The sequence below is a fragment of the Propithecus coquereli genome, unplaced genomic scaffold (genome assembly GCF_000956105.1).
Source record: "Propithecus coquereli isolate 6110/MARCELLA unplaced genomic scaffold, Pcoq_1.0 Scaffold7, whole genome shotgun sequence".
NCBI lineage: Eukaryota > Metazoa > Chordata > Mammalia > Primates > Indriidae > Propithecus > Propithecus coquereli.
Window position 1 is genome coordinate 6,966,112 of NW_012153062.1, and position 22,697 is coordinate 6,988,808.

At 37.2% G+C, this 22,697-nt stretch overlaps 1 protein-coding gene across 1 annotated transcript in view; it reads left to right on the forward strand.

Moving 5' to 3' along the window:
- The window catches only part of GLMN (glomulin, FKBP associated protein), a 34,720-nt gene that overhangs the window by 7,860 nt on the left and 4,163 nt on the right, over window positions 1-22,697 (forward strand). Inside the window, exons 7-16 of the mRNA XM_012661059.1 lie at window positions 1,335-1,437; window positions 10,312-10,499; window positions 12,309-12,362; window positions 14,499-14,529; window positions 14,634-14,723; window positions 15,444-15,485; window positions 15,598-15,671; window positions 17,221-17,305; window positions 18,127-18,236; window positions 18,976-19,039. Of these exons, the coding sequence (XP_012516513.1) occupies window positions 1,335-1,437; window positions 10,312-10,499; window positions 12,309-12,362; window positions 14,499-14,529; window positions 14,634-14,723; window positions 15,444-15,485; window positions 15,598-15,671; window positions 17,221-17,305; window positions 18,127-18,236; window positions 18,976-19,039 (841 nt within the window). The remainder of the gene's footprint in view (window positions 1-1,334; window positions 1,438-10,311; window positions 10,500-12,308; window positions 12,363-14,498; window positions 14,530-14,633; window positions 14,724-15,443; window positions 15,486-15,597; window positions 15,672-17,220; window positions 17,306-18,126; window positions 18,237-18,975; window positions 19,040-22,697) is intronic.

Here is a 22,697-nt window from a genome sequence, read left to right on the forward strand (position 1 = left end):
AAGTAAATAATGAAGGTGGGGGACATAGATACATGTAGCTCAGAGAATCTGCTCTTTTTGTGGGGGAAATTATGTTTTTACTCTTCCTTTGAAAGTAGCAGCAGGACCACCAGACAGTTGAACATCCAGCTTGACCACAAAAGCAGTAGCAGAGTACCCACCCAGTAGCACTCGCTCCAAGAATGCTGTAGAGTAAACATGCACTGTTCAATATGGCTGTCAAACACTTGGCATATGGCTAATCTAAATTCACATGTGCTATAAGTATAAAATACCGCTTGGATCTTGAAGACTTGTAACTTAAAAAAAGATAGTAAAATACCTCAAGAAGTTTTATACGGATAACATGCTGAAATGATACTGGTTAAGATAAGTTACTAAAATTAATTTTTCCTGTTTCTCACTACTTTTTCACTTGACTACTAAAAGGTCTTTATATATGGGGCTTTATGGGATAGTATTGGACTAGATTATTGAATTACATGGACCAATAATTTTTTAATTTTGGATATTAAAGCTATTGTTAGCTTTTTATTTTATCAGGTTAGGACATTTTAAAATTTTTTACCATTTATAAAACCTGTTATTTTATAGAAGAAAAGATAAAAAATTTAACTAAAGAAATAGGAAAGGCTTAATTATAGAATAAAGTTTGGTTTCCTAAGTAAATATAGCATTATGAAAAAATTACTATATTGTCCCATTTTTTTCTTGAACTAATGAAAACTACATCATGGACTAACACTGGTCCTCAGACAAACATTCAGAATCCAATGGAATGTTCCAGATACAGAAGTGATTCTTACTATGTTGAGTCTAGCAAGGTGTTCTCATGTTTTCCCCATTATTAGTAAGGAGGATGTTACATCACCAGTTTTATAGGCCGTTGAGTTGTTGTTGCTTGTCTTAGTCTGATTGTGCTGCTATAATAATACCTGACTGAGATGAGTGATTTATAATGGACAGAAATTCATTTCCCAGCTCTGGAGGCTGGGAAATACAAGATCAAGGTGCTGGCATCTGGCAAGGACCTTCTTGCTGCAGAAGGTGGAAGGGCAAAGAGGAAAAAGGGGGCTGAATTCGCCGTTTTATAATGGTGTTAATCCCACCCATGAAGGCAGAACTCTCCTGACCTAATCACCTCTCAAAGGTTCCACTTCTTAATGCTGTTACAGTGGCAGTTAAATTTCAATATGAGTTTTGGAGGGGACAGACATTCAAACCATAGCAGTGCTTATGTTATTTTTCAAGTAAAATTAACATAGATATGAAGAACTAGGCATTTTATACTTGGGAAGTGTTGATTTCATAATTACTTACTTCCTATGCCTTAGTTGTTTCAAAAGCTTGAAATGCCCTTTGCTGATGGCACAATTCCTTGAACGATTTGAAGAAGCTGGAAATGATCCTTTAAGATGTTTTGCATCTGCAATAATAGTAAGTATAGCTAATTTAATCTGCTATATATCTATAATCTAAAATGTTACCCTGCTATATTCTCATGTATAGCACATTGGCGTGTAAATTGATACATTTATTAAAAAAGCAATATGTATCTTTTGTAGAACATAGATAAGCAAAAAAGATAGAAAATAAAACATTTTCCAAAGACAAACACTGTTAACATCTTCCAGACTTTTTTCTGCATATATACTCATAAATAAGAAAATGTACACATATATAAATTTTCTGAAGATTATGTATGTACTCTTTTGTAGTCTATTTTCTTCTCTTTAACAGTATATTATGAATATTTTTCCATTGGCTTAATGTTATTCCATGGTATGGATGTAGCATAATGTATTTAACCTGTGCCATGTAGTTCAACATTTAGATTATTTCCAATTTTTCATTATTATAAAACAACTCCAACTTTCCTTTTTTTAACTGTTAAGTCTGTGATATTATAAATATCCTTGTAACTAAATCTTTGCATTCTTCTTTAATCATTTCCTTAAAATTCCTAGAAGTGGAATTTCTGTGCCTAGAAAATCCTCATTTTTAAGTCCCATGATAAACAATTTAAAAATAGCTCCATAAATAAGTAAATTTTATTTTTAAAACATTTGGCTTTATGCATAAAGAGTATTTTAAAATGCACTGGGATTCTGTATTAGGGAAATATTCTGAAATATTAAATATGTACTTGAAGTCGATGCTCATGAATTTTAAAAGAGAGCAGTCAGTGGGACTGGGTGGTTTTCTTCAGCCATGTTCAGCTGCGCAAGTGCAGGTGCAGTATAGGAGGAAAGTTAGGTTTAATTAGGTTGGGGTTTTTTTTGTTTTTGAGACAGAGTCTCTCTTCGTCACCCTGGGTAGAGTGCAGCGGTGTCATCGTAGCTTACTGCGACTTCAAACTCCTGGGCTCAAGTGATCCTCCTGCCTCAGCCTCCCAAGTAGCTTGGGCTACAGGCTCATGCCACTGCACCTGGCTAATTTTTTCTATTTTTGGTAGAGGTGGGGTCTTGCTCTTGCTCAGGTTGGTAGGTTGGGGTTTTGAGAACTGGATAAGTTAGTTCTACAAAGCAAGAGAAGGGCAAAGGATTCAGCATGTATGTGAGAGAGTGACTTTAGTGGTAGACATGGAATTTAAGCTGGGTAAGGAGGGAAGTTAGGACATACTAAATGTGAGAGATTGTGAAAAGATGATGAGATCACTAGGTTGTAGATCCTGTCGTGGATGACACATTGTTAAGAGTTAGGTTACTAGGAGGAGTAAGCTAAAAAAAATAGGAGGTGAGAGAACAGGGTGCTTGAAATTAGTATTATGGAAAGGTTACAGTTACTTATAGCAATTTCTGGCGTATGACCATGGCAGTGGGTATGCTAACGGAGAGGGGAGAGGGCAATATCACGGGACTAGAGAAAACGAAGTACCTGAGATTTCAGGGTATTCAGAGATCGTTGTACATTTAAATCAAACAGAATTATGATGTTGGAAAGCCAATTGATGGAGTGACCTTGGTGTCTAATGATCACAACATGGAGGGGTAGAGGTGGTAAAATCACAAAATGAGTTTCACACCAAGGGATTTTAGAGAGGAAGGAAGAGAATGGTCTAGAAGCAGCATGGAGAACAAGTATTATATTTTCAGGCTCAGTGATACAGTGGGTATGGATGAAAAAAATAGCATCCCTTTGAGAAGGTTACAGAGAAAACATTTGTTTTCAGAGGAGAACTAAATTTTCATTTAGTGCCAAAGAGGTAAGAGACCATTTAGAGAAGAATGGATTTTGCTGACAACTCTGAGTTCCAGAGGCCATGATTGAAGGGTTTCTGAAATTTGAGGAGGAAGGAAAAGGGGTCAGAAGAGGGGCTTCCAGAACTATATGAAAACTAAGTTCTGAGGATGAGAGGTGACTTGGTGACTGATACCAATAGGGATTCATTATTTAATAAGGTTAATGCTGATAGTCAAGATAGTGAAGAGGCTTTGAGAGGAAGAGGAAGGAGAGGTGAAGGATCTTCCCAGGAGTACACAAAAGTCTCCTCTATGTTGCCAATGCTGGAGTATGGTATAATCTCCTGGATATAGTATAAATAACTACCATATATGGTATGTGTACTCTATTTTGAGAAGATGGCTGTACATGTTGGAAACTATTAAAGAATTTCTGATGACATAGGAAAAATCAAACTCAGTTTCTCCTGCTATACTTTCACAACACTCTTCTGACACCAGATGTGTGGGTTTTTTTCCCTGCACATTAAGCAATCAGTTCTGCAGCAGATGACAGGTAGGTATCCTCTAATTCAATTCCAACACTGTCTACCTGGAAATAGCGTCAGATCCCACAGGTTGTGGGCTCTGTCTAAGACTGCCCCCGACTTTGTGAGCCCCACGTTGTTTTACCCATGCTCTGACTGGGTTTGATTAATTTGCTAGAGTGGCCCACAGAACTCAGGAACCCACATTTAATGGTTTATTATAAAGGATATTTTAAAGGATATGGATGAAGAGATGCATGGGACTAGGTATGGGGGAAGGAGTACTGAGCTTCCATGCCCTCCCTGGGCCTGCTGCCCTCCAGGAACCTCCACGTGTTCAACTATCCAGAAGCTCTCTGAACTCAGTCCTTTTGGATTATTACTATTATTTTTTTGTTTAAACAGAGACAGGATCTCACTCTGCCACCCAGGCTCATAGCGCTCAAGCAGTTCTGCCTCAGCCTCCCAAGTAGCTAGAACTCTAGGTGCACATCACCATGTCCAGCTAATTTTTAAATTTTTTTGTTGCCCAGACTGGTCTTAAACTCCTCGCCTCAAGTGATTGTCTTGCCTCAGCCTCCCAAAGTAGCGGGATTACAGGTGTGCGCCAGTGCACCCAGCCCCTTTTGGATTTTTATAGATTTTTATTTTTACTTCATTATGGAGGCATAATTGATTACATAATTGACCATTGGTGATCAACTTAACCATGAGCATCTCTCCCTTCCCCGGAGGTTGAGGGGTGGGACTGATAATTTCAACCCTTATCCGATCACATGGTTGACTGCCCTGGCAGCCAGTCCCCATTGTGAGGCTGTCCAGGAGACCTAGCCATCAGTCGGCTCAACAGCATACAGAAGGATACTTATTGTTTTGGAGATTACAAGGATTTTAGGAGGGTGTGCCAGGAAATGGGATTAAGGGACAAATATATATTTTATAGTATCACAGATGTTAAACCTGAGAGTGATGTAATAAAACTGTATTTTGGATTTATCACTTTAAAGGAAGATGAGTTTAACTGGGATAAAACTGGAAGTAGGGAGACTGGTTAAGTGTCCCTTACAGTTAAGTGAGAAATGATGGGAACCTGAGCGTGGATATAGTCATAAGGATGAAGACAGGGCAGGCAGATTTGAGAACTTTATAGTAGGTAAAACAGACAAAATTTGGTCATTGATTGGGTTTATAATAAAACATGGATGAGATTGAGATTTTTTTTTTTCTCCCCTTGGGTAACTGGGCAGAGGAAGGTGCCAATAACTGAGATAGAGTAACAGAGCAAGGAGCATGGGGTCTGTAAGAAATCTATTATGGAAATTTAAAAACATTTAGAAAAGTAGAAAGAACAATATAACACACTCCCATGTACCCATCACCCGCCTTCAATAATTATTGACATTTTGCTACTCTTCTTTCATCTATCCTCCTCCTTTTCTTGCTCTAGCATGTTATAGCAAATCCTAGACATACTTCATCCATAGGTCTTTAAGTATGCTTCCTAATGATAAGGACTTTAAAAAAAATAATCACAGTGCTATTATGACACTTAAGAATATTAACAATAATTTCTTAATATATGTCTAATAACCAGAGAGAGCAGGTTTTTAAGGAGAAATTTTTGAGTCAGAATGGATAAGATCACCTAAAAAGGTAGATCAGTGTGAGCAGAGAATAGGGCTCAGGACTGAACTCTAGAAGGTATTAGTACCTAAGATGAGTCCACCAAAGAGACCAAGAAAGAAAAGTCAAAGAGATGGTAGAAATGTCACAGAAACTTGGTGTAGTAGAGTTTCGGGAAGAAAGAATTGACCACCAGTACTGCTAAATGTAGCAGAAAGAGCCATGAGGTAAGAGTTGAAAAGCATCCATTGGATTTAGGAAGAAAGATGGTATTGATAATCTTGGTGAGAACAGTTTGCATGTAGTGTTGGAGACAAAAATCAGAGTGGAGCGTGGTGGCCACCCCTGTAGTCCTAGCTACTTAGGAGGTTGAGGCCGGAGGATAGTGTGAGCTCAGGAGTTTGAGCTTGCAGTGAGCTGTGCTTGTGCCAATAGAGCAAGACTCCCTGAAAAAAAAAAAAATCAGAGTGGAGTGGGTGAAAGAATGAATGAAAAATGAGAACAAGGAGATGACTAGCATAGGCTATTCTTTACAAGAGTTTAGGTGAGAGAAGAAGGAATAGTAATAACTAGAAGACATGAGCTAAGGGTAGGAAGGTAATGGAGGAGATGGGGAGGCTTGAGCATATCTACAGGTTAATGGAGTATAAACCATTAGAGGGGAAAAGACAAGTATTTATGGGATAACTGAAATAATGTGGCTTAAGAGCAGATGGCTGGACATAGGGTCAAGGATGTGAAAGGACTTCGAGAGAGGAAGAGGTAAGAATGGGTATTGAGGAAAGAATGCATGTCGAAAAATTTGTAGCAGGAATGGGATATTATAATTGAGGGAAATCAAACCCATTGGCCTCAGATTTCTAGGTGAAGGAGAGATGATCTCTTAATAATGAAGAGGTAGAGGTCAGGGGTGATGGCTTACGCCTATAATCCCAGCACTTTGGAAGGCTGAGGGAGGAGGGGGATCACTTGAGCCTAGGAGTTCGAGACCAGCCTGGGCAACATAGTGAGACTCCATCTCTATAAAAATTTTTTTAAAAAATTAGCCAGGCATGGTGGCACATGCCTATAGTCCCAGCTACTTAGGAAGGTGAGGCAGGAGGATCATTTGAGATTTGGAGTTTGAGGCTGCAATGAGCTATGATCATGCCATTGGACTCCAGCCTGGCTGACAGTGAGATCCTATCTCTTAAAAAAAAAAAAAAAAAAAGAATGAGGAGGTAGAAATGGGGATTGAGTAAGGCGTGTAAGGAAACTGGTAAAGGTTTGGAATACTGAGAGGAAAGGAAAGAGATGGTAGAAGACCATGAAAGCATTAGTCAGTAGTGCTGAGCTTTCAACTGTGGTAGGAGACTACAACCATGGTGGTAACAGTCTGTGTTTTTGAGTGATTTTCTCTAGCCGTACTCAACTGCCTGGATGTAGAAGTAGAGACGGTGGACTGTAGTTATTTTTTCAAGGCTAGCATTTTACTGGGTAGATGCAGCTAAGGGAAATATAGGGTACAGGTAATTTAAATGATCAATAATATATGATCCAGGTGGATAGGGAAAGGGAGGTTAGGAGGGGACAGTTAGGTAGGTTAAAATGAAGGGATCATAGGACTGGAGAAGTCAGACACAGAAAAGCAGATTGGTAGGAGAGGGAGGATGAGAGGTTTTAGTCAGAATATGGGATATTGGAGTTTAAGGTATCTATCATGGAATGGCACCAAGTGTTGACAGATTCAGTAGGAGATTAGGTGCTGAAATGGATTAGAAGTAAAGGTCACTAGAATTTAGGAGTCAGGATCCCTGAGGCGGGTCTGTTACCGGAGTTAGCTGCATGAATAGTCGACTTTCCCAGGATCATAGCAGGAGTCGAGCAGAGAAAAAGTTTATGAGCAGGTGCTACAGTCTTCAGTGAATGTGGGGAAATGACCTGAAGGTCAGCATATGACAGAGAAAAGAACAGTATGACATCGGCCTCAAAGGAAAATATGCCTTTGCTGAAGAGTACAGAAAGAGCCAAGATAATACTAAGCCTCTACCCATACCACCTGACCCCACTGCTGCCTTCCTGGCCCTGTGGTGTGAAAGGTGTGAGAGAATGAGCAGCGCCCACCAGAAATCAGAGAGGTTGATTAAAGCCTTGAGGCAGAGCAAGCATCCTGTGAAAAGGCTGAGGGTATTGGAGAGTGGTCCTGAGATCTTAGTAGAAGGAGCATTACAAGTAGAAAGAAACCGTGGTGAGCAAGCACAAAGCAGCCAGGAAGTAGAGGTGAGATCGGGTAGGAGCGGAAGTGAGGAGATGCCTTCTGTTCCGTCTGGGAGAAGTACCGGAAGTGTGGTGCGATTGGGATTGACAGGCCTCAGCCATCCCACTTTGGCGCAGGTTATTTTGGTATAGAACTGGAAGGATAGAGGCTGCCATACATTTTGAGAAATTACATAGTGGCAGGTATGGCCTGGGTCTGAGCGAGACTGCTAGATGGTGTGTGGATAGTGAAGGCCCTGATCTGGGCCCAGGTAGGATTCCGGACATCCAGAGCAGCACTATAGGATCTGGCTGCATGTGATGTTATAAAAGGCTACTGTTACTCTGAGAAAAACACGTGGAGCATTGGCTGAATGAAGAAATGGAACTTAATGATTAAAAGGACATTTGGAATCTGAGTGTTGTAAACTTTTTGTCTTGTTGCTATAACAAGAATGTGTGCTTTGAAAATCAGTACAGCACTATATATTTAGCATCTGGTAGCGGAATAGCAGTCTCTTGTGACTGAGAATGACTTTCCATGGTTCTTTTTTGTGCTCTGAAATGACTAATAGAACCATCTGGGATCAGCAGATTTTAATTCCCTGAAGGCTGGAAAAGTCTTATTTGGCCTTATAATTCCCCACAATGTCAGGCCTATTGCCTACCACGTAAGTGTTTATTGAATAAAATAGCAAATATGTGGAAAGTCCTTATTCTGCTTGGGCTATTTTTGTCATTCATTTCCTTTTAACTTCTTTGGTAGTTTGTTGTGACCTTAACTTATTTATACATTTTTGTGGAGCCGCATAGTAAATATTTGGCACAGGTATTATGCATTTTCTAGATAAGGAAACTGAGGCTTAGAGAAGTTAGGTAACTCATCCAGTGTCACACAGCTAGTAAGTAGTAGAGCCAAAACTCAAAATTAGTTCCAGTGGATTCTGAAGTTCAGGTTCTTTCTAGTACACCTGAATCAGAAGAGAGGCCTAGGGATGACCCTGTGTTTCCTGAACATAAAGCTTTATGTAGCAGTATGGTCTTATCTATTCATGCAAGGACGCTTCTTCTCTTATGACATCAGAACCCATATGACCTAAGATATCAGCACTGTTTCTGCGGACCCTGCTGCCCCTGACCAGCCCACTGCCTATCTAGGCAGGCAGTGGTCAGTGGAGCATTTGTTCCTAGAGTATTCTTCATCCGAGTAGTTGGTTTACTCTCATTTCATGATATTTGTGTGTCTCACATTTTTAGATTGCTCTCAAATGTCTCTGAAGCACTTTTTAAAAATATTGTAGTAAAATATACATGACATAAAACTTACCGTTTTAACCATTTTTAAGTGTACAGTTCCGTGGCATTGAGTACATTTACATTGTTGTGCAACCGTCTCCACTATCCACCTCCAGAACTTTTTCATCTTCCCACCTGAAACTCTTTACCCTTTGCACACTAACTTCCCATTCTCCCTCCCCGCCCCCCGCAGTACCCTGGCAACCACCATTCTACTTTCTGTCTCTATTTCTGAAGCACTTAAAAAATTTTTTTAATGTAGAATTATTTTGTTTTATTCACTTTAGAGCCCTCCATCTAGCGGTCAGGTCATTTGACTGTCAGAAACTCATTTGTGTGCGTGTGCTTTTAATTATGATTCTGCATTGATTTAGAAACCCGTTTGATATATAAATGCCCATGGTAAAGTATGATTTGGGCTTTTGGCTCTGTATTAGTTTTCTGTTGCTATGTAAAAAATTCTCACAAACTCAGCAGTTTAAAACAACACACCTTTGTTATGTCACAGTTTCTATGGATCAGGAGTCTGGTCACAGCTTAACTGGGTCCTCTGCTCAAGCCCTCATCTGGTTACAAGTCAGTTGTTAATCGGACCTGCAGTCTTTTCTTTTTCTTTCCCTTTTTTTTAAAGAGACAGTGTCTTGCTCTTTTGTCCAGGCAGTGGCATGATCATAGCTCCCTGTAGCCTTGAACTCCTGGGCTCAAGCAATCAATCCTCCTGCCTCAGCCTCCCAAGTATCTGGGACTATAGTGATGCGCCACTGTGCATGACTATTTTTTAAATTTTTTGTAGAGACGGGGTCTTGCTATGTTGCCTAGGCCGGTCTCCAACTCCTGAGCTCAAGCTATCTTCCTCCCTTGGCTTTCCAAAGTGCTGGGATTACAGGCATGAGTCTTTTTTTAAAAAATTTAATTTTGGGTCTGCAGTCTTACCACAAACTTACCTAGGGAAAGATCCACTTCCAAGTGTCCTCAAGTTGTTAGCAGAATTCATCTCCTTTAAGCTGTAGGACTAACTAAGGTCCCCATTTTCTTGCTGGCTATCAGCCAGGGGCCACTTTCAGCTTCTAGAGGCTGCCTATAATCCCTTGACATAACATGGCAGCTTAGTTCTTTAAAGCCAGCAAAGGAGAGTTTCTGACTCTCAGGGAAGGCCTGGACCCCCTTTAAAAATCTTCTGCCTTATTAAATTAGGCTCACCCAGGATAGTCTCCTTTCTGAATAACTCAAAATTAACTAATTGGGACATTAATTACATCTGCAAAAATCCCTTCACTTTTGTCATATAACATAATCTAATCATAGGAGTGACATCTTGCCATATTCTATTGCTTAAAAGCAAGTCTCACAGATCCCACCCACACTCAAGGGGAGTGAATATACTCCCATGGGGTGGGGGGCACTTTAGATGCTGTCTGCTAAAGCTTTGTTTTTTACTTATTTCACAGGGTTTTTTATCAGCAATTGGACATCCTTTCTCCAAAATGATTTTTAGTCATGGAAGGAAAAAGAGGACTTGGGATTACCTTGAATTTGAGGAAGAAGAAGACAAACAGTTAGCAGACTCTATGGCTTCTCTGGCATATCTAGTATTTGTACAGGGCATCAGTATTGATCAGCTTCCAATGGTCTTAAAGTAAGAGTGTTTCGTTTATTCATGTATTCTAAAAGGAGTATCATCAAACTCTGATTTATCTAATGTCCAATATATATATACATGTTAACATACTAATACATGTAAAGCAAAGCCTATTTTTATTAGTTCTAAATGAAACTGGCTGTAATCTGTTAAAGCTACTGGTAATCAAGTCATGAAAAGGGGTGGGTATTGAAATAAGTGTAAGGGAATGGTGCGGACAAGAGCCAGAAAGTGTTAAACTTTCTGGACTGCAAACCACCCTGGACTGCAAAGGAGGGAACTGGGTAGGTATCCAAAGATACCATCATCTTTTCACTGGATTACCACTGTAATCCTGAGTGAATATTTATATAACCATTCTTACTCCCTTTTAATCTAATGCATTCTTAACACACTAGAAAGTAAAAGCCTTAAAAGAAGTCCTTTACTGAAAACACTTCAGTGGCTTTTATTTATTTATTTTTTTAGTAGACAAGGTCTCACTCTGTCGCCCAGGCTGGAGTGCAGTGGCATGGTCATAGCTCACGTCAGTGGCTTCTTACTGCTCTAAGAATAAAGTTTAAATGCCATCACATGACTCCTGAGACAAATTTATGCATGATCTGGTCCCTCCTTGATAGACCTGATTCATGTCCTCCCACCTTTCCTCTTGTTTCTGTGTTCCAAAAACACAGACCTTCCTTTGGTTTCTTGTTCAAGTATGTTTTGAACTTTCCTGCTATACGGCTTTTAGAACTACCTTTATCCTTAATTGTACTTTTCTGAGGAAAGCCTTCACTCACCACCTAATTTAATTTAAATCATCCCATTATAATTATCTTGACCTTGTCTTCTTTTCCCACAAAGTTTATCAAAATTATTTTTTAAATAAATACATAATTTTATAATGTAATGCATTCTGGACTTTAGGGTCTATGATAATAAGGATTATGTATTTGTCTTACAGGCATTGGATGTATCTCTCTGTGCAAGTTTTTTATGTTTACATACGAATATACCTAGGGGTATGTTTGTATATAAATATTGCAATAATGGCTACCATTTGCACGTTCACTATGTATGAAATATTGTGCTAATAGCTTTATATGTGTCATGTAATCTTTATAATAACCCTATGAAACAGAGCATTATCTCATTTTACAGATGAAAATAACAGACTTACATAAGTTAAGATACTGCCCAAGATCATTCAGCTACTTAGTGGCATGGGTGGAATTTAAACAGTTGTATCTGACCCCAGAGCCTGAACTCTGAAGCATCGCATTCTACCACCAAAATAACTTATTGTGATCAGTTTGCTAGGGCTCCTGTAACAAAGTACTACAAATCAGATGGTTAAAATAACAGAAATATACTGTTTAATAGTTCTGGATGCTGGAGTTCTGAGATCAAGGTGTCTCAAGGTTCATTCCTTCTGAGGGCTGTGAAGGAGAATCTTCCATGCTTCTCCCCTGGCTACTGGTGATTTGCTCCCAATCTTTGATGTCCTTTGGCTGTAGATACATTACCCTGTTCTCTGCCTTCACATTCATATGGTGTTCTCACTGTATACATTCCTCTGTGTCCAAACTTTCCTTTTTCATAAGGACACTAGGCATACTGGATTAGAGCCCACTCTAAAGACCTCACTTTAAATTGATTACCTCTGTAAAAACCCATATCTCCAAATCAGGTCATATTCTGAGGTACTAGAGGTTAGGACTCCAACATACCTCTTTGGAAGAGGCACAGTTCAACCCATAACAGTATGGGGCGGTGCGTGTGTATATAGATTTTATATATATATTTGTTTTGTTTCTATTTTAGCCCATTGTACCTTTTGCAGTTTAATATGGGGCATATTGAAGTCTTCTTGCAAAGGTAAGATCATTTGATCATTTAAATGGTATCTCAGAATCAAAAGGTAGTGTTAAAATAGTCCTTGTCAAGATCAAGGGAGACTGCCTTCTCTTTGACACACTCTAATAAATAATTGGTTATTTTATGCAACAGTGAAGCAGATACTCATGAGAGAGACAGAAATGAGTCAGAGGTTTTACAGCAAAGTTTCTTTTATTTTAAACCCAAGATAATATTAACATTTTGTCTTATAAGGGGTTTTCCAGTCATCTATTTCTGAGATTTCTTCCCTTATTTCAAAAGCTGGTAAATTAAAACACCTCTACCCTACTGTATTCTCCTCCTTAGCCTCTACTCTACTGCATTCTCCTCCATCTAAGGAGGGGCAGTCAGTCAAAGAAGTTCACCCATATTTTTCCTTCATGGACATAATCTGTGAACTGCATCAAAAGGAAGGAGGTATCTTGACCCCACCTTTTATAACTTAGACTATTGACAGTGATAGCACTCAATTGTAGCTTTTCTCATTTGAAGTGCTAAGAAGCAGGACTTTCTCTCTCTTTTTTTTTTTGAGACACAGTCTCGCTCTGTCACCCTGGGTAGAGTACAGTGGTGTCATCATAGCTCACTGCAACCTCCAACTCCTGGGTTCAAGCGATTGTCCCACCTCAGCTTCCCAAGCAGCTAGGACAACAGGTGCGTGCCACGACGCCCAGCTGATTTGGCTAATTTGGCTAATTTTTGTAATAATATTTTTAGTAGAGATGGGGTCTCACTCTTACTCAGGCTGGTCTCGAACTCCTGAGGTCAAGCAATCCTCCCGCCTTGGCCTCCCAGAGTGCTAGGATTACAGACATGAGCCACCACGCCCCGGCCAGGACTTTCTCTTTAAAAAAAAAAAAAAAAAAAGGCCAGGCGCCGTGGTGCAAGCCTAGTCCCAGCTACTCAGGAGGCTGAGGCGGGAGGATTGCTTGAGCCCAGGAGTTCTGGGCTATAGTGCGCTATGCTGATCAGGTGTCTGCACTGTTTGGCATCAATATGGTGACCTCCCAGGGGCAGAGGACCACCAGGTTGCCTAAGGTAGGGTCAGTCAGCCCAAGTTGGACACAGAGCAGGTCAAAACTCCCGTGCTGATCAGTAGTGGGATTGCGCCTGTGAATTACCACTGCAGTCCAGTCTGGGCAACATAGCGAGACCCTGCATCTATTAAAAAATACACACACACACATACACATTTTAAAAGAAATTACAAAGTAACAGGTATGCGTAATTTCTCCAGACAGAAATTTAACAATTTTGCAAAACTCTATATCCTTTATTTTCTTTCCTTATAACATGTATAAATTATCCTTTGAGATTAGTCAGGGCCTTGTAGTACTGTCCTCTAGGAACACTAGTGACAGTTTATCAATCCCATCTCTTCCCAAGTGATGGAAGTTTTGTAACATGGGAAGGATCCAAAGCCTCGGTCTACAAGGCAGGAATTTCCAAGGGTCTCCTGCCATAAGTAGTTATTAACTCTGTATTAACTTTCCTGTATTATGTAGGTCTTAATGATGTTAGATTCATTTTACATAGTTTCTATTATTCATACAGTGAAAATACATATTATTTTGAATCTAAGTTCTATATTCTTAAGATTTCCAAACTGTTTGGTCATTGAGCCCAAAATAAAAGATTTTTAACTTCTTGCATGGTTAGAGTAATTCCCTAGAACCCGAGATATTTTTTGCCACTGATCTTAAATATTTAGTTAATAATGATTATAAACCTTTTTTTAAAAAAGTATTATCACAAGTGGAAAGCATGGAATTCTTTTTTGAATAAAAAGAATTGAAAAGATTTTAGAGAATAATCAACTGGAATATATATTTATATAGTGTTATATCAAGTATAATAGATCTGAAGATCTATTGATACCAGGAAATAAGCCCTGAGTAGGTTAGTACCAGTCAGATTTGGATGTCAGTAGCCATATCAAAAGATCAGATCAAAGATAGATTAAGGATTTTGACTAAGGTCTTCAACAGAATTTCTCCTTAATGATATGCATTTTAAAAGTCTTTAAATTTATATTTTTGATTTATTTTTCCTAAGATGAAGAGTCATTCTAAAATAGTTTATAAAATCATGATAAATTTTAATATTCTCTTCTAGAACAGAAGAATCTGTTTTCCCCAAAGGATTGGTAAGAATTTATTTGCTCCCATTATAATTTAAATACATAGCTATGTCAACAGATACAGCTGTTGACTTCACCATATATGTATCTGCATATATTTTACTCTGTAGGATCTGCTGGAGAATGGTTTATTGAGAATAGAAGACAACAGTCTACTTTACCAGTACTTAGAAATCAAGAGTTTTCTTACTGTACCTCAGGTAAATAAAATATGTATTCTAATATTAAAAATAGCCCCTTGCTTATTCTGAACTTAAATAAGGTAAGGGTCCGACTCCTTTCTCACTTCTGACTCCTCTCCCACTTTCTTCTTTATGTCCTTTGAAAACTCTAGTGTAGTGCTGTCCTATAGAATTTTCTGTGATGATGGAAGTCTTCTGTTATCTGTGCTGTACAGTAGAAAAGCCAGTAGCTGAATCAAACACTTGAAATGTAGCTAATATGACTAAGGAACTAAATTTTAAATCAAATTTAAATTAATTTAAACTTAAATGGCTATTAGTGGCTACCATAGTTGATAGCATAGCATCTAGCGGAAAAGCATAACTTTCATAATCCCTATACTTTGTTTCTGTAGGGATCTTGGAAAGTGAAGCTCTTTTACTTTTCTTATAACTTAAGTTCTCAGAACTCCATCTAAGACATGCACTGACTCATTACTAGAAAGACTAATATACATTTTGATTTTCCCTCCTATGGTTTATTTTGCCTAGTACTCTTAGTTATGATATCCAAGTAGGTCCTTAGATGTCAGTGTAGAAACTGTTTTTTCTAATATTTAATGGAAAAGCAAGGCTTTTGTTAATAAATCTCCTATCCTCATTTCTCTGAATTTTTAGTATTCACTATTGATAATATAGTTGTTTGTTTGCAGTCAATATCGTTATTTACATCTGAATTTTAAACTTTTTTATTTTCAGGGCTTAGTCAAAATAATGACACTTTGCCCCATTGAGACACTGGTACGTAAATATTTGGGAACAAATTAGTAATGAGTTACAGTGAGAAACTTTGATAAATAATTTAATCTTTATTCCTTTTATGTAACTATATTTATTATTTATTCCATTTCAGAGGAAAAAGAGTTTAGCTATGCTTCAGCTGTATATTAACAAGTTGGATTCACAAGGCAAATATACGTTATTTAGGTATGTATCAAGTGGTGTTAATTGCTAAGTGTGGGTGATTAAAAGCCAACTTAATGCCATGTAATATTCTAGGGTATAGTATGTCAGTATGTTTTACATGTAATCCAACTCCAGTTGGAAGCCATATTAAATTCTCTTATCTGTGATGGTTAGAGAAAGTGTTGGTCAAATATTTTGGATACATATTTATGTATATACATATTAATGAATAATAGTATATATTTCAATTCAGTTAATTGAAATACTCTAAACTTGAAACAGACTTAAAAAAGATTAAATTGAGATTGATAATGCTGCTGCTAGAACTTTACATATGTCAATAAAATCGCCATTACTCACAGTTGAAATTAATGGCTGTGAAGTTATAACTTTAACAGGCTATTCACTGTAACTTAATAGCAGAGCTTACTAATAGTGCTTTTTGAGTTGGGAAAGATTCTAGCAACTCTCTAAGTTAAACACTGGCAAATTTTTTGTAAAGGGCCAAATTGTAAATATAGGCTTTTATGGGCCTTATGGTCTCTGTTGTAACCACTTAACTTTGTATTAGAAGTGAGTATGTTCCAGTAAAACTTTATTGATAAAATCAGGCAGTAGGCTGGATGTTTCCCGTAGACCTTAGTTTGCTGATCCTTGTCCTAGGTAATAAAAATGAGACTTGGGCAGTGTTAGTGCTAAAAAGTGTTCTTTGGGATTGGCCAATAGTAGCACTATTGATCCTATCTTTTCTTCCTTCCTATTGATAGAGTAAGAGCAGGTTTATGAAATCTGAATTTTTAGGTCTTATACCAACTTTCCTGTTCTGTTCCGCCTGTATTTCTACCAAGAAACCCCTCCCTTTTTTTCTTTCTTTTTTTTTGAGACAGATTCGCGCTCTATTTCCCTGGGTAGAGTGTAGTGGCATCTACCATAGTCCACTGCAACCTCAAACTCCTGGGCTCAAGCGATCCTCCTGCCTCAGCCTCCCGAGTAGCTGGGACTGCAGGTGCGAGCCCCTGTGCACGGCTAATTTTTCTATTTTTAGTAGAGACAGGGTCTCGCTCTTGCTGGGGCTGGTCTCAAACTCCTGAGCTAAAGCCATCCTCCTGCCTTGGCCTCCCAGAATGCTAGGATTACAGGTGTGAGCCACTGCACCTGGCCCCCCTTTTTTCTTAAGCTAGTTATTCAGTTTCCTTTCTTTGCAATTAAGTTGGTCTAACCAGCACTAGTCTACTGTCATAGGAAATAATTTTGGGAGTTGTTAGGCTATTATACTAGTGTCTTTTCTTGCCATGTTAAATTATTGCAACTAGATGCATAAAAAGATTCAAATTTGGTTTAATAGAAATTTCTTTTTGGAAAGACCAATTATAGAATTTACCAGTCAGTGAGAGCAATAACTATTACAGGTGACTTTGTATTGGCTGATCACCTTGGTAATTATCTTCACTGTGGATTTTGTATTCCTAGAAATAACACATAGCCAATTTGAATTTATAAAACTTTCATCACCATTTAATTATAATGCAGTCCAGGATAATTTCATATCCATTGTAATTTTGCTTTCAAGGTGCTTATTGAATACAAGTAATCACTCAGGTGTGGAGGCCTTTATTATTCAAAATATCAAAAATCAAATTGACATATCATTAAAGGTAAGAGCATAGTCAATATATCAATTACCAATATATTTTACTTGGTAGGGTATATTTATTCATATGTAGAATATATTAATGTGGGTTTTTGCCCTATAGTCTTTTTCTATGTCTAGTATTAAGGTATATTGTTTCTGTATTTCTAATATTTTCTTTGAAAACCCTGAATTTGGAAATTTTGTTAACTATAAATTTAGATTATATTCTTCGAGCTTATAATATTTCTTTTTATTTCGCTATATGCTTCTGAAAAATTAATGGAAACTTAAGTCTTATCTATTTGTGAATATTCAGTAATTCCATATAGAAAACAGAGCATGTACCAGTGTTCTCGAATTGGCAAGGTTTGTTCCAGGTGCCTGGAAATTGAATGAAAGTAGGGAAATTAAAGTTAAAAAATATGTATTTTATTATTACTATTTTTGGGACAGGGTCTCACTCTTTTGCCTGGGCTGGAGTGCAGTGGCATCATCATAGCTCATTGCAACCTCAAATTCCTGGGCTCAAGCAATTCTCCTGCCTCAGCCTTCTAAGTAGCTGGGACTACAGGCATGTGCCACCACACCTAGCTAATTTTTTAATTTTTTTTGGTAGAGATGAGGTCTCACTATGTTGCTCAGGTTGGTCTTGGACTCCTGGCTGCAAGTGATCCTCCTACCTCAGCCTCCCAAAGTGCTGGGATTACAGGCGTGAGCCACCATGACTGGCCTAAAAAAATGTATTTTAAATGTGTGATAGTTCGTAGTGTCAAGGTATTAGGGAAAACATGATTTATCAAGCTATTATTTCAAGCCTTTTCTAATTTTTCTTTTGGTTTTCAGAGAACACATAACAACAAATGGTTTACAGGACCACAGCTGATTTCCCTTCTAGATTTGGTACTCTTTCTCCCAGAGGGTGCTGAAACAGATTTATTGCAAAACTCAGATAGGTGAGATGACTGTTACTAAGGTTCAAATAGTAAATTCAGAATAAAATGTGAAACCTCCACTTAGGGAACCTAACCTAATAAAATATATTTTTCTTGTGATTTTATGATCAATGGATGGTTAATTCATTAAATTACATAAAGACTTTGATATTTAAGTGTTTCCATAATATGTAGAAACATAACCAAAAACTCTTCTTTCCAGATGAATGACCACCATTATGATTTTATACCTTTGATGTACCCAGCATTTGATAGAGATTTGCCACTACAGCATTTGTGACTAAAAAATAGGAATCTGTGTATATAACTTATAAAAGGCTTATGTGGTTGCGTTTTGTTTTTTTATTTATTTTCCAAGTGATCATTTTTTTTCATGTAGAACATGTAATTTCGCTTTCAATATTCTAGAATAAATGATGTTGAGAAATGGTTGTAAGCATTTACAAAAGAAATCTTATGATTCAGAAAATAAGAAATGATGCTTCTCAAATATTAAAGATAAAGCTTTCTTGAGAAAATAAGAAAAGTAATTTTCACACTTGTATTTTGTAAACTTAAGTGGAAAACAAGAGTAATAAGTTATTACTAGTCCAAAAGACATACCGATGAGAATAGTTTCTAATGACAAATGTAATTATAAAAATATAGCCAAGGTTTTTACTTAATTTATTCATTGAAATTGCTGTTGATTATATAAAACTATACTGTAAGTAACAAATTATATATTTTTAATTAACAGGATTATGGCTTCACTAAATTTATTGAGGTATTTGGTTATCAAAGATAATGAAAATGACAATCAAGTAAGTGAATTATTTGAAAAAAAAATTGTGAGTATAATCAAAAGCATAAGGAATGTTTCAGATTTTCTTGATCAGTACCTACTTAAGCCAGTATTTAACATCTTATCCAGCTATAAGGGCTGGGGAAAGTGCCAACAATTATTCCGAAACCCGAAGTTAATTTCTAGGAGCATTTACCGCCTCACATCCAGCTTTCCTTTCCCTTTCTGTTTCCTGTTGTACCTCTGCTCTCTTGAGGAAAACATTGCTGAACCCTCTTGAGTAGATAAGTTGCAGATCCTAAGTAAACTTATCTTGTGGAGATCAACATATATTTGAGTGTCTTGTTTGGTTTCCTCTACCTGTAGTTCATGATTTAAGTCTAAGCTATATAAAATAAAATCATCTGATGTTTTAATATCACCTCATCAGACATGACATATTGAAGCATTTTCAGCACTAAAACTGAATTTAACAGCACCTTTTTAGATAATGTGTAGGATGTTGGGTTTTTTTTTAATAGCACATCGTAGAGGTATTCAATAAATAGGAAACTATTTGAGGGAGATTTGTCATACAGTAAAATTATATTGGCTTCTTCTCTCTTGCTGAGTACCCTGTTCTAATAATTGCTTTCCCTGTATGCGTCACCTCTGTTAACTGTAACTACCTGAATCATGTGTTGTTAGTCTGCTTTTTTTTTTTTTTAGAAAATAGTAAAAGGAATGAAAATAAATTGATTTTTATATAAAGATGCCAAAGAGATTTTTTTTTTAATTAAGTAAATCATGATGTGGGAGGAAAAGTTTACAGGAAAGGTTATGGCTTCCTTTTCTCTTGACATATCTAGTAGATTCAGTGATTTGACCTCCTGTTCATTCTTCAGCTGGAAACAGTTATTTGCTATTATTGACTAGTGCTTACTCTGTACCGGATCCTATCTTTTTTTCAACACTTTATTGTAAAAATTTTCAAACATACAACAAAGTTGAAAGAATTTTACAGTGATCACTGATTTACCCACTACCCAGATTCTACTATCTTAAATTTTCCTTGGGGCCACAGTGTTTTATTATGAAACTAGAATAAAAACTTTGAAAACAAAACAATCCTTCTTAATTTAATGAAAAATGAAATTTATTGACTTCTATTCATTTAATACATGTTTTTAGAATTAATTAATATTAATTGTAACAATAAGAACATCAACAAGTAAGATTTTCGCAAACCAACTGCAGGGTTTTGCCTAGGTTTTGCTTCATGAGGCCCTGGGCTCGAAACTAGTGTGAATTAAATACAATTCACATGGCAATTAATGTGTTAAAATCTATTTTGTGAGGTATTATATGTTTATGATAAAGGATAACAATGTTTAACTATTTAGAACTGAATAATGAAATGCTGTATGTTAAAACTTGTGGGATGCAGCTGTATTAGTGCTTGGAAAATTTCCAACTTTCAATGCTTGTATTAGAAGACTGAAAATCATTGAATGGATTTCTTGCAAGATTGATTTTAAAAATGCATGAAGACACAATATGTTAATTTAAAAGGGAGTATAAGTACAAATACAGAAAAACAGTAAGAAAATTATGTGAAAACATACCAGTAAAATTGAAAACTTTAATGAAATGGAATTTCTTAGACAATATAACTTAACAAAACTGCCATAGTCTACTAAAAGAAAACCCAAAGTCAGATAATTTTACCACACTTTCAAGAAACAGACAAATCTTATACAAAATATTCCAAAGACTAGAAAAAGAACAGTTGTAACTAACACTTTGAGTCTGTTCAGTCAAATATGACCTTAATACCAAAACAGACAAGAACAATATGCAAGAGGGAAGATGTAAGCTAATTTCACTTATAAATGTAGATATTACTATGCTAAATCCATAAAAAAAAAGTTAAGTCATAAGATCAAGTTGGATTTATTCCAGTAATGGAAGTTTATCTAATTCAGAGATTAGAGGAAACACTGTATTATGTCAATAGCTACAGGGAAAAAGCATTTGATAAATTCAACATATAATTATGAGAAAAATTCATAGCCAACTAGAAAATATAATTTACTATTTATTTAGTTATTTTATTTTATTTTTTTGAGACAGAGTCTCACTCTGTTGCCCAGGCTGGAATGCAGTGGCGTCAGCCTAGCTCACAGCAACCTCTCACTCCTGGGCCCAAGTGATCCCTCCTGCCTCAGCCTCCCGAGTAGCTGGGACTATAGGCATGCACCACCGTGCCCGGCTAATTTTTTCTCTTTTTAGTTGTTTGACTAATTTCTTTCTATTTATAGTAGAGACGGGGTCTCGCTCTTGCTCAGGCTGGTCTTGAACTCCTGAGCTCAAGCAATCCTCCCGCCTCGGCCTCCCAGAGTGTTAGGATTACAGGCGTGAGCCACCGTGCCCGGCCATACTATTTATAATTGCAACAAAAACATAAAATAACTAGGAATATGTAATTCCATGTAATCCATATTTTGGTTCCTCATCTATTTCTTTCACTAAGATTAAAACATATCCCCTCTTACAGGTAAGTTTTTTCCTTCTCTGGCTTTTTTCAGGATGTTTTCTTTATCATAATTTTCTGCAGTTTGAGTATGATAATGCTTAGGTGTAGTTTATTTTTGGCATTTATCCTGCTTGGTGTTCTCTGAGCTTCCTGATCTGTAGTTTGTTGTCTGATATTAATTTGGGGAAATTCTCAGTCATTTATTGCTTCAGACATTTCTTCTGTTCCTTCCTTTCTTCTCCTTCTGATATTCCCATTATGCGTATGTTACATTTGTTGTAGTTGTCCCATAGTCCTTGGATATTCTTTTTGTTTCTTTTTCTTTTTTTCCCAGTGCATGTTCTCTTTGCTTTTCAGTTTTGGAGGTTTCTGTTCATACATCTTCAAGTTCAGAGATTCTTTCCTTAGCTGTGTCCAGTCTACTAATGAACCCATCAAAGGCATTCTTCATTTCTGTTGTAGTGTTTATGATCTCTAGAAGTTATTTTTGGCTCTTTCTTAGGATTTACATCTCTCTGCTTACATTGCTCATCTCTTCTTGCATGCTGTCTACTTTATCCATTACAGCCCTTAGCATATTAATCATAGTTGTTTTAAAATTATGATCAATGATTCCAACATCCCTCCTACATCTGGTTCTGATGCTTGCTCTCTCTCTTGAAATTGTAGTTTTTGCTTTTTTGTATGCTTTGTGATTTTTTTCCTGATAGCTGGACAGATGTACTTGGTAGAAGGAACTCATGTAAATTGGTCTTGAGTAAAGTTATGTGGTGGTAAGGTGTGGGGAGGGAAATCAATTTTATAGTCCTATGATTAGGTCTTCTAGTGAGCCTATGCCTCTGGACCACAAACTTTACAAGTGCTTCTTAGTTTTTGACTTCTCATCCTTAGGTGTGGAACAGGATGGCTAGAGCTGGCTGGAATTGGGTGTTTCCCTTCCTCCAGGTCAGTTAGGCTCTGGTTAATTAGTTTTTCCTAAGGCAGATCTTGTTAAGAACAGAGTGCTCCGGCATATATCAGATGGTTCCTTTTCCCTCCACCTGCCAGAAGCACGAGGGATTTTTCTCTTTGTCAAAACTCATAGAACTCTACAGCTAAAAGGGTGTATTTTACTGTATGTAAATGATACCATAATATAAATGACCTTTAAAAAATAATAAAT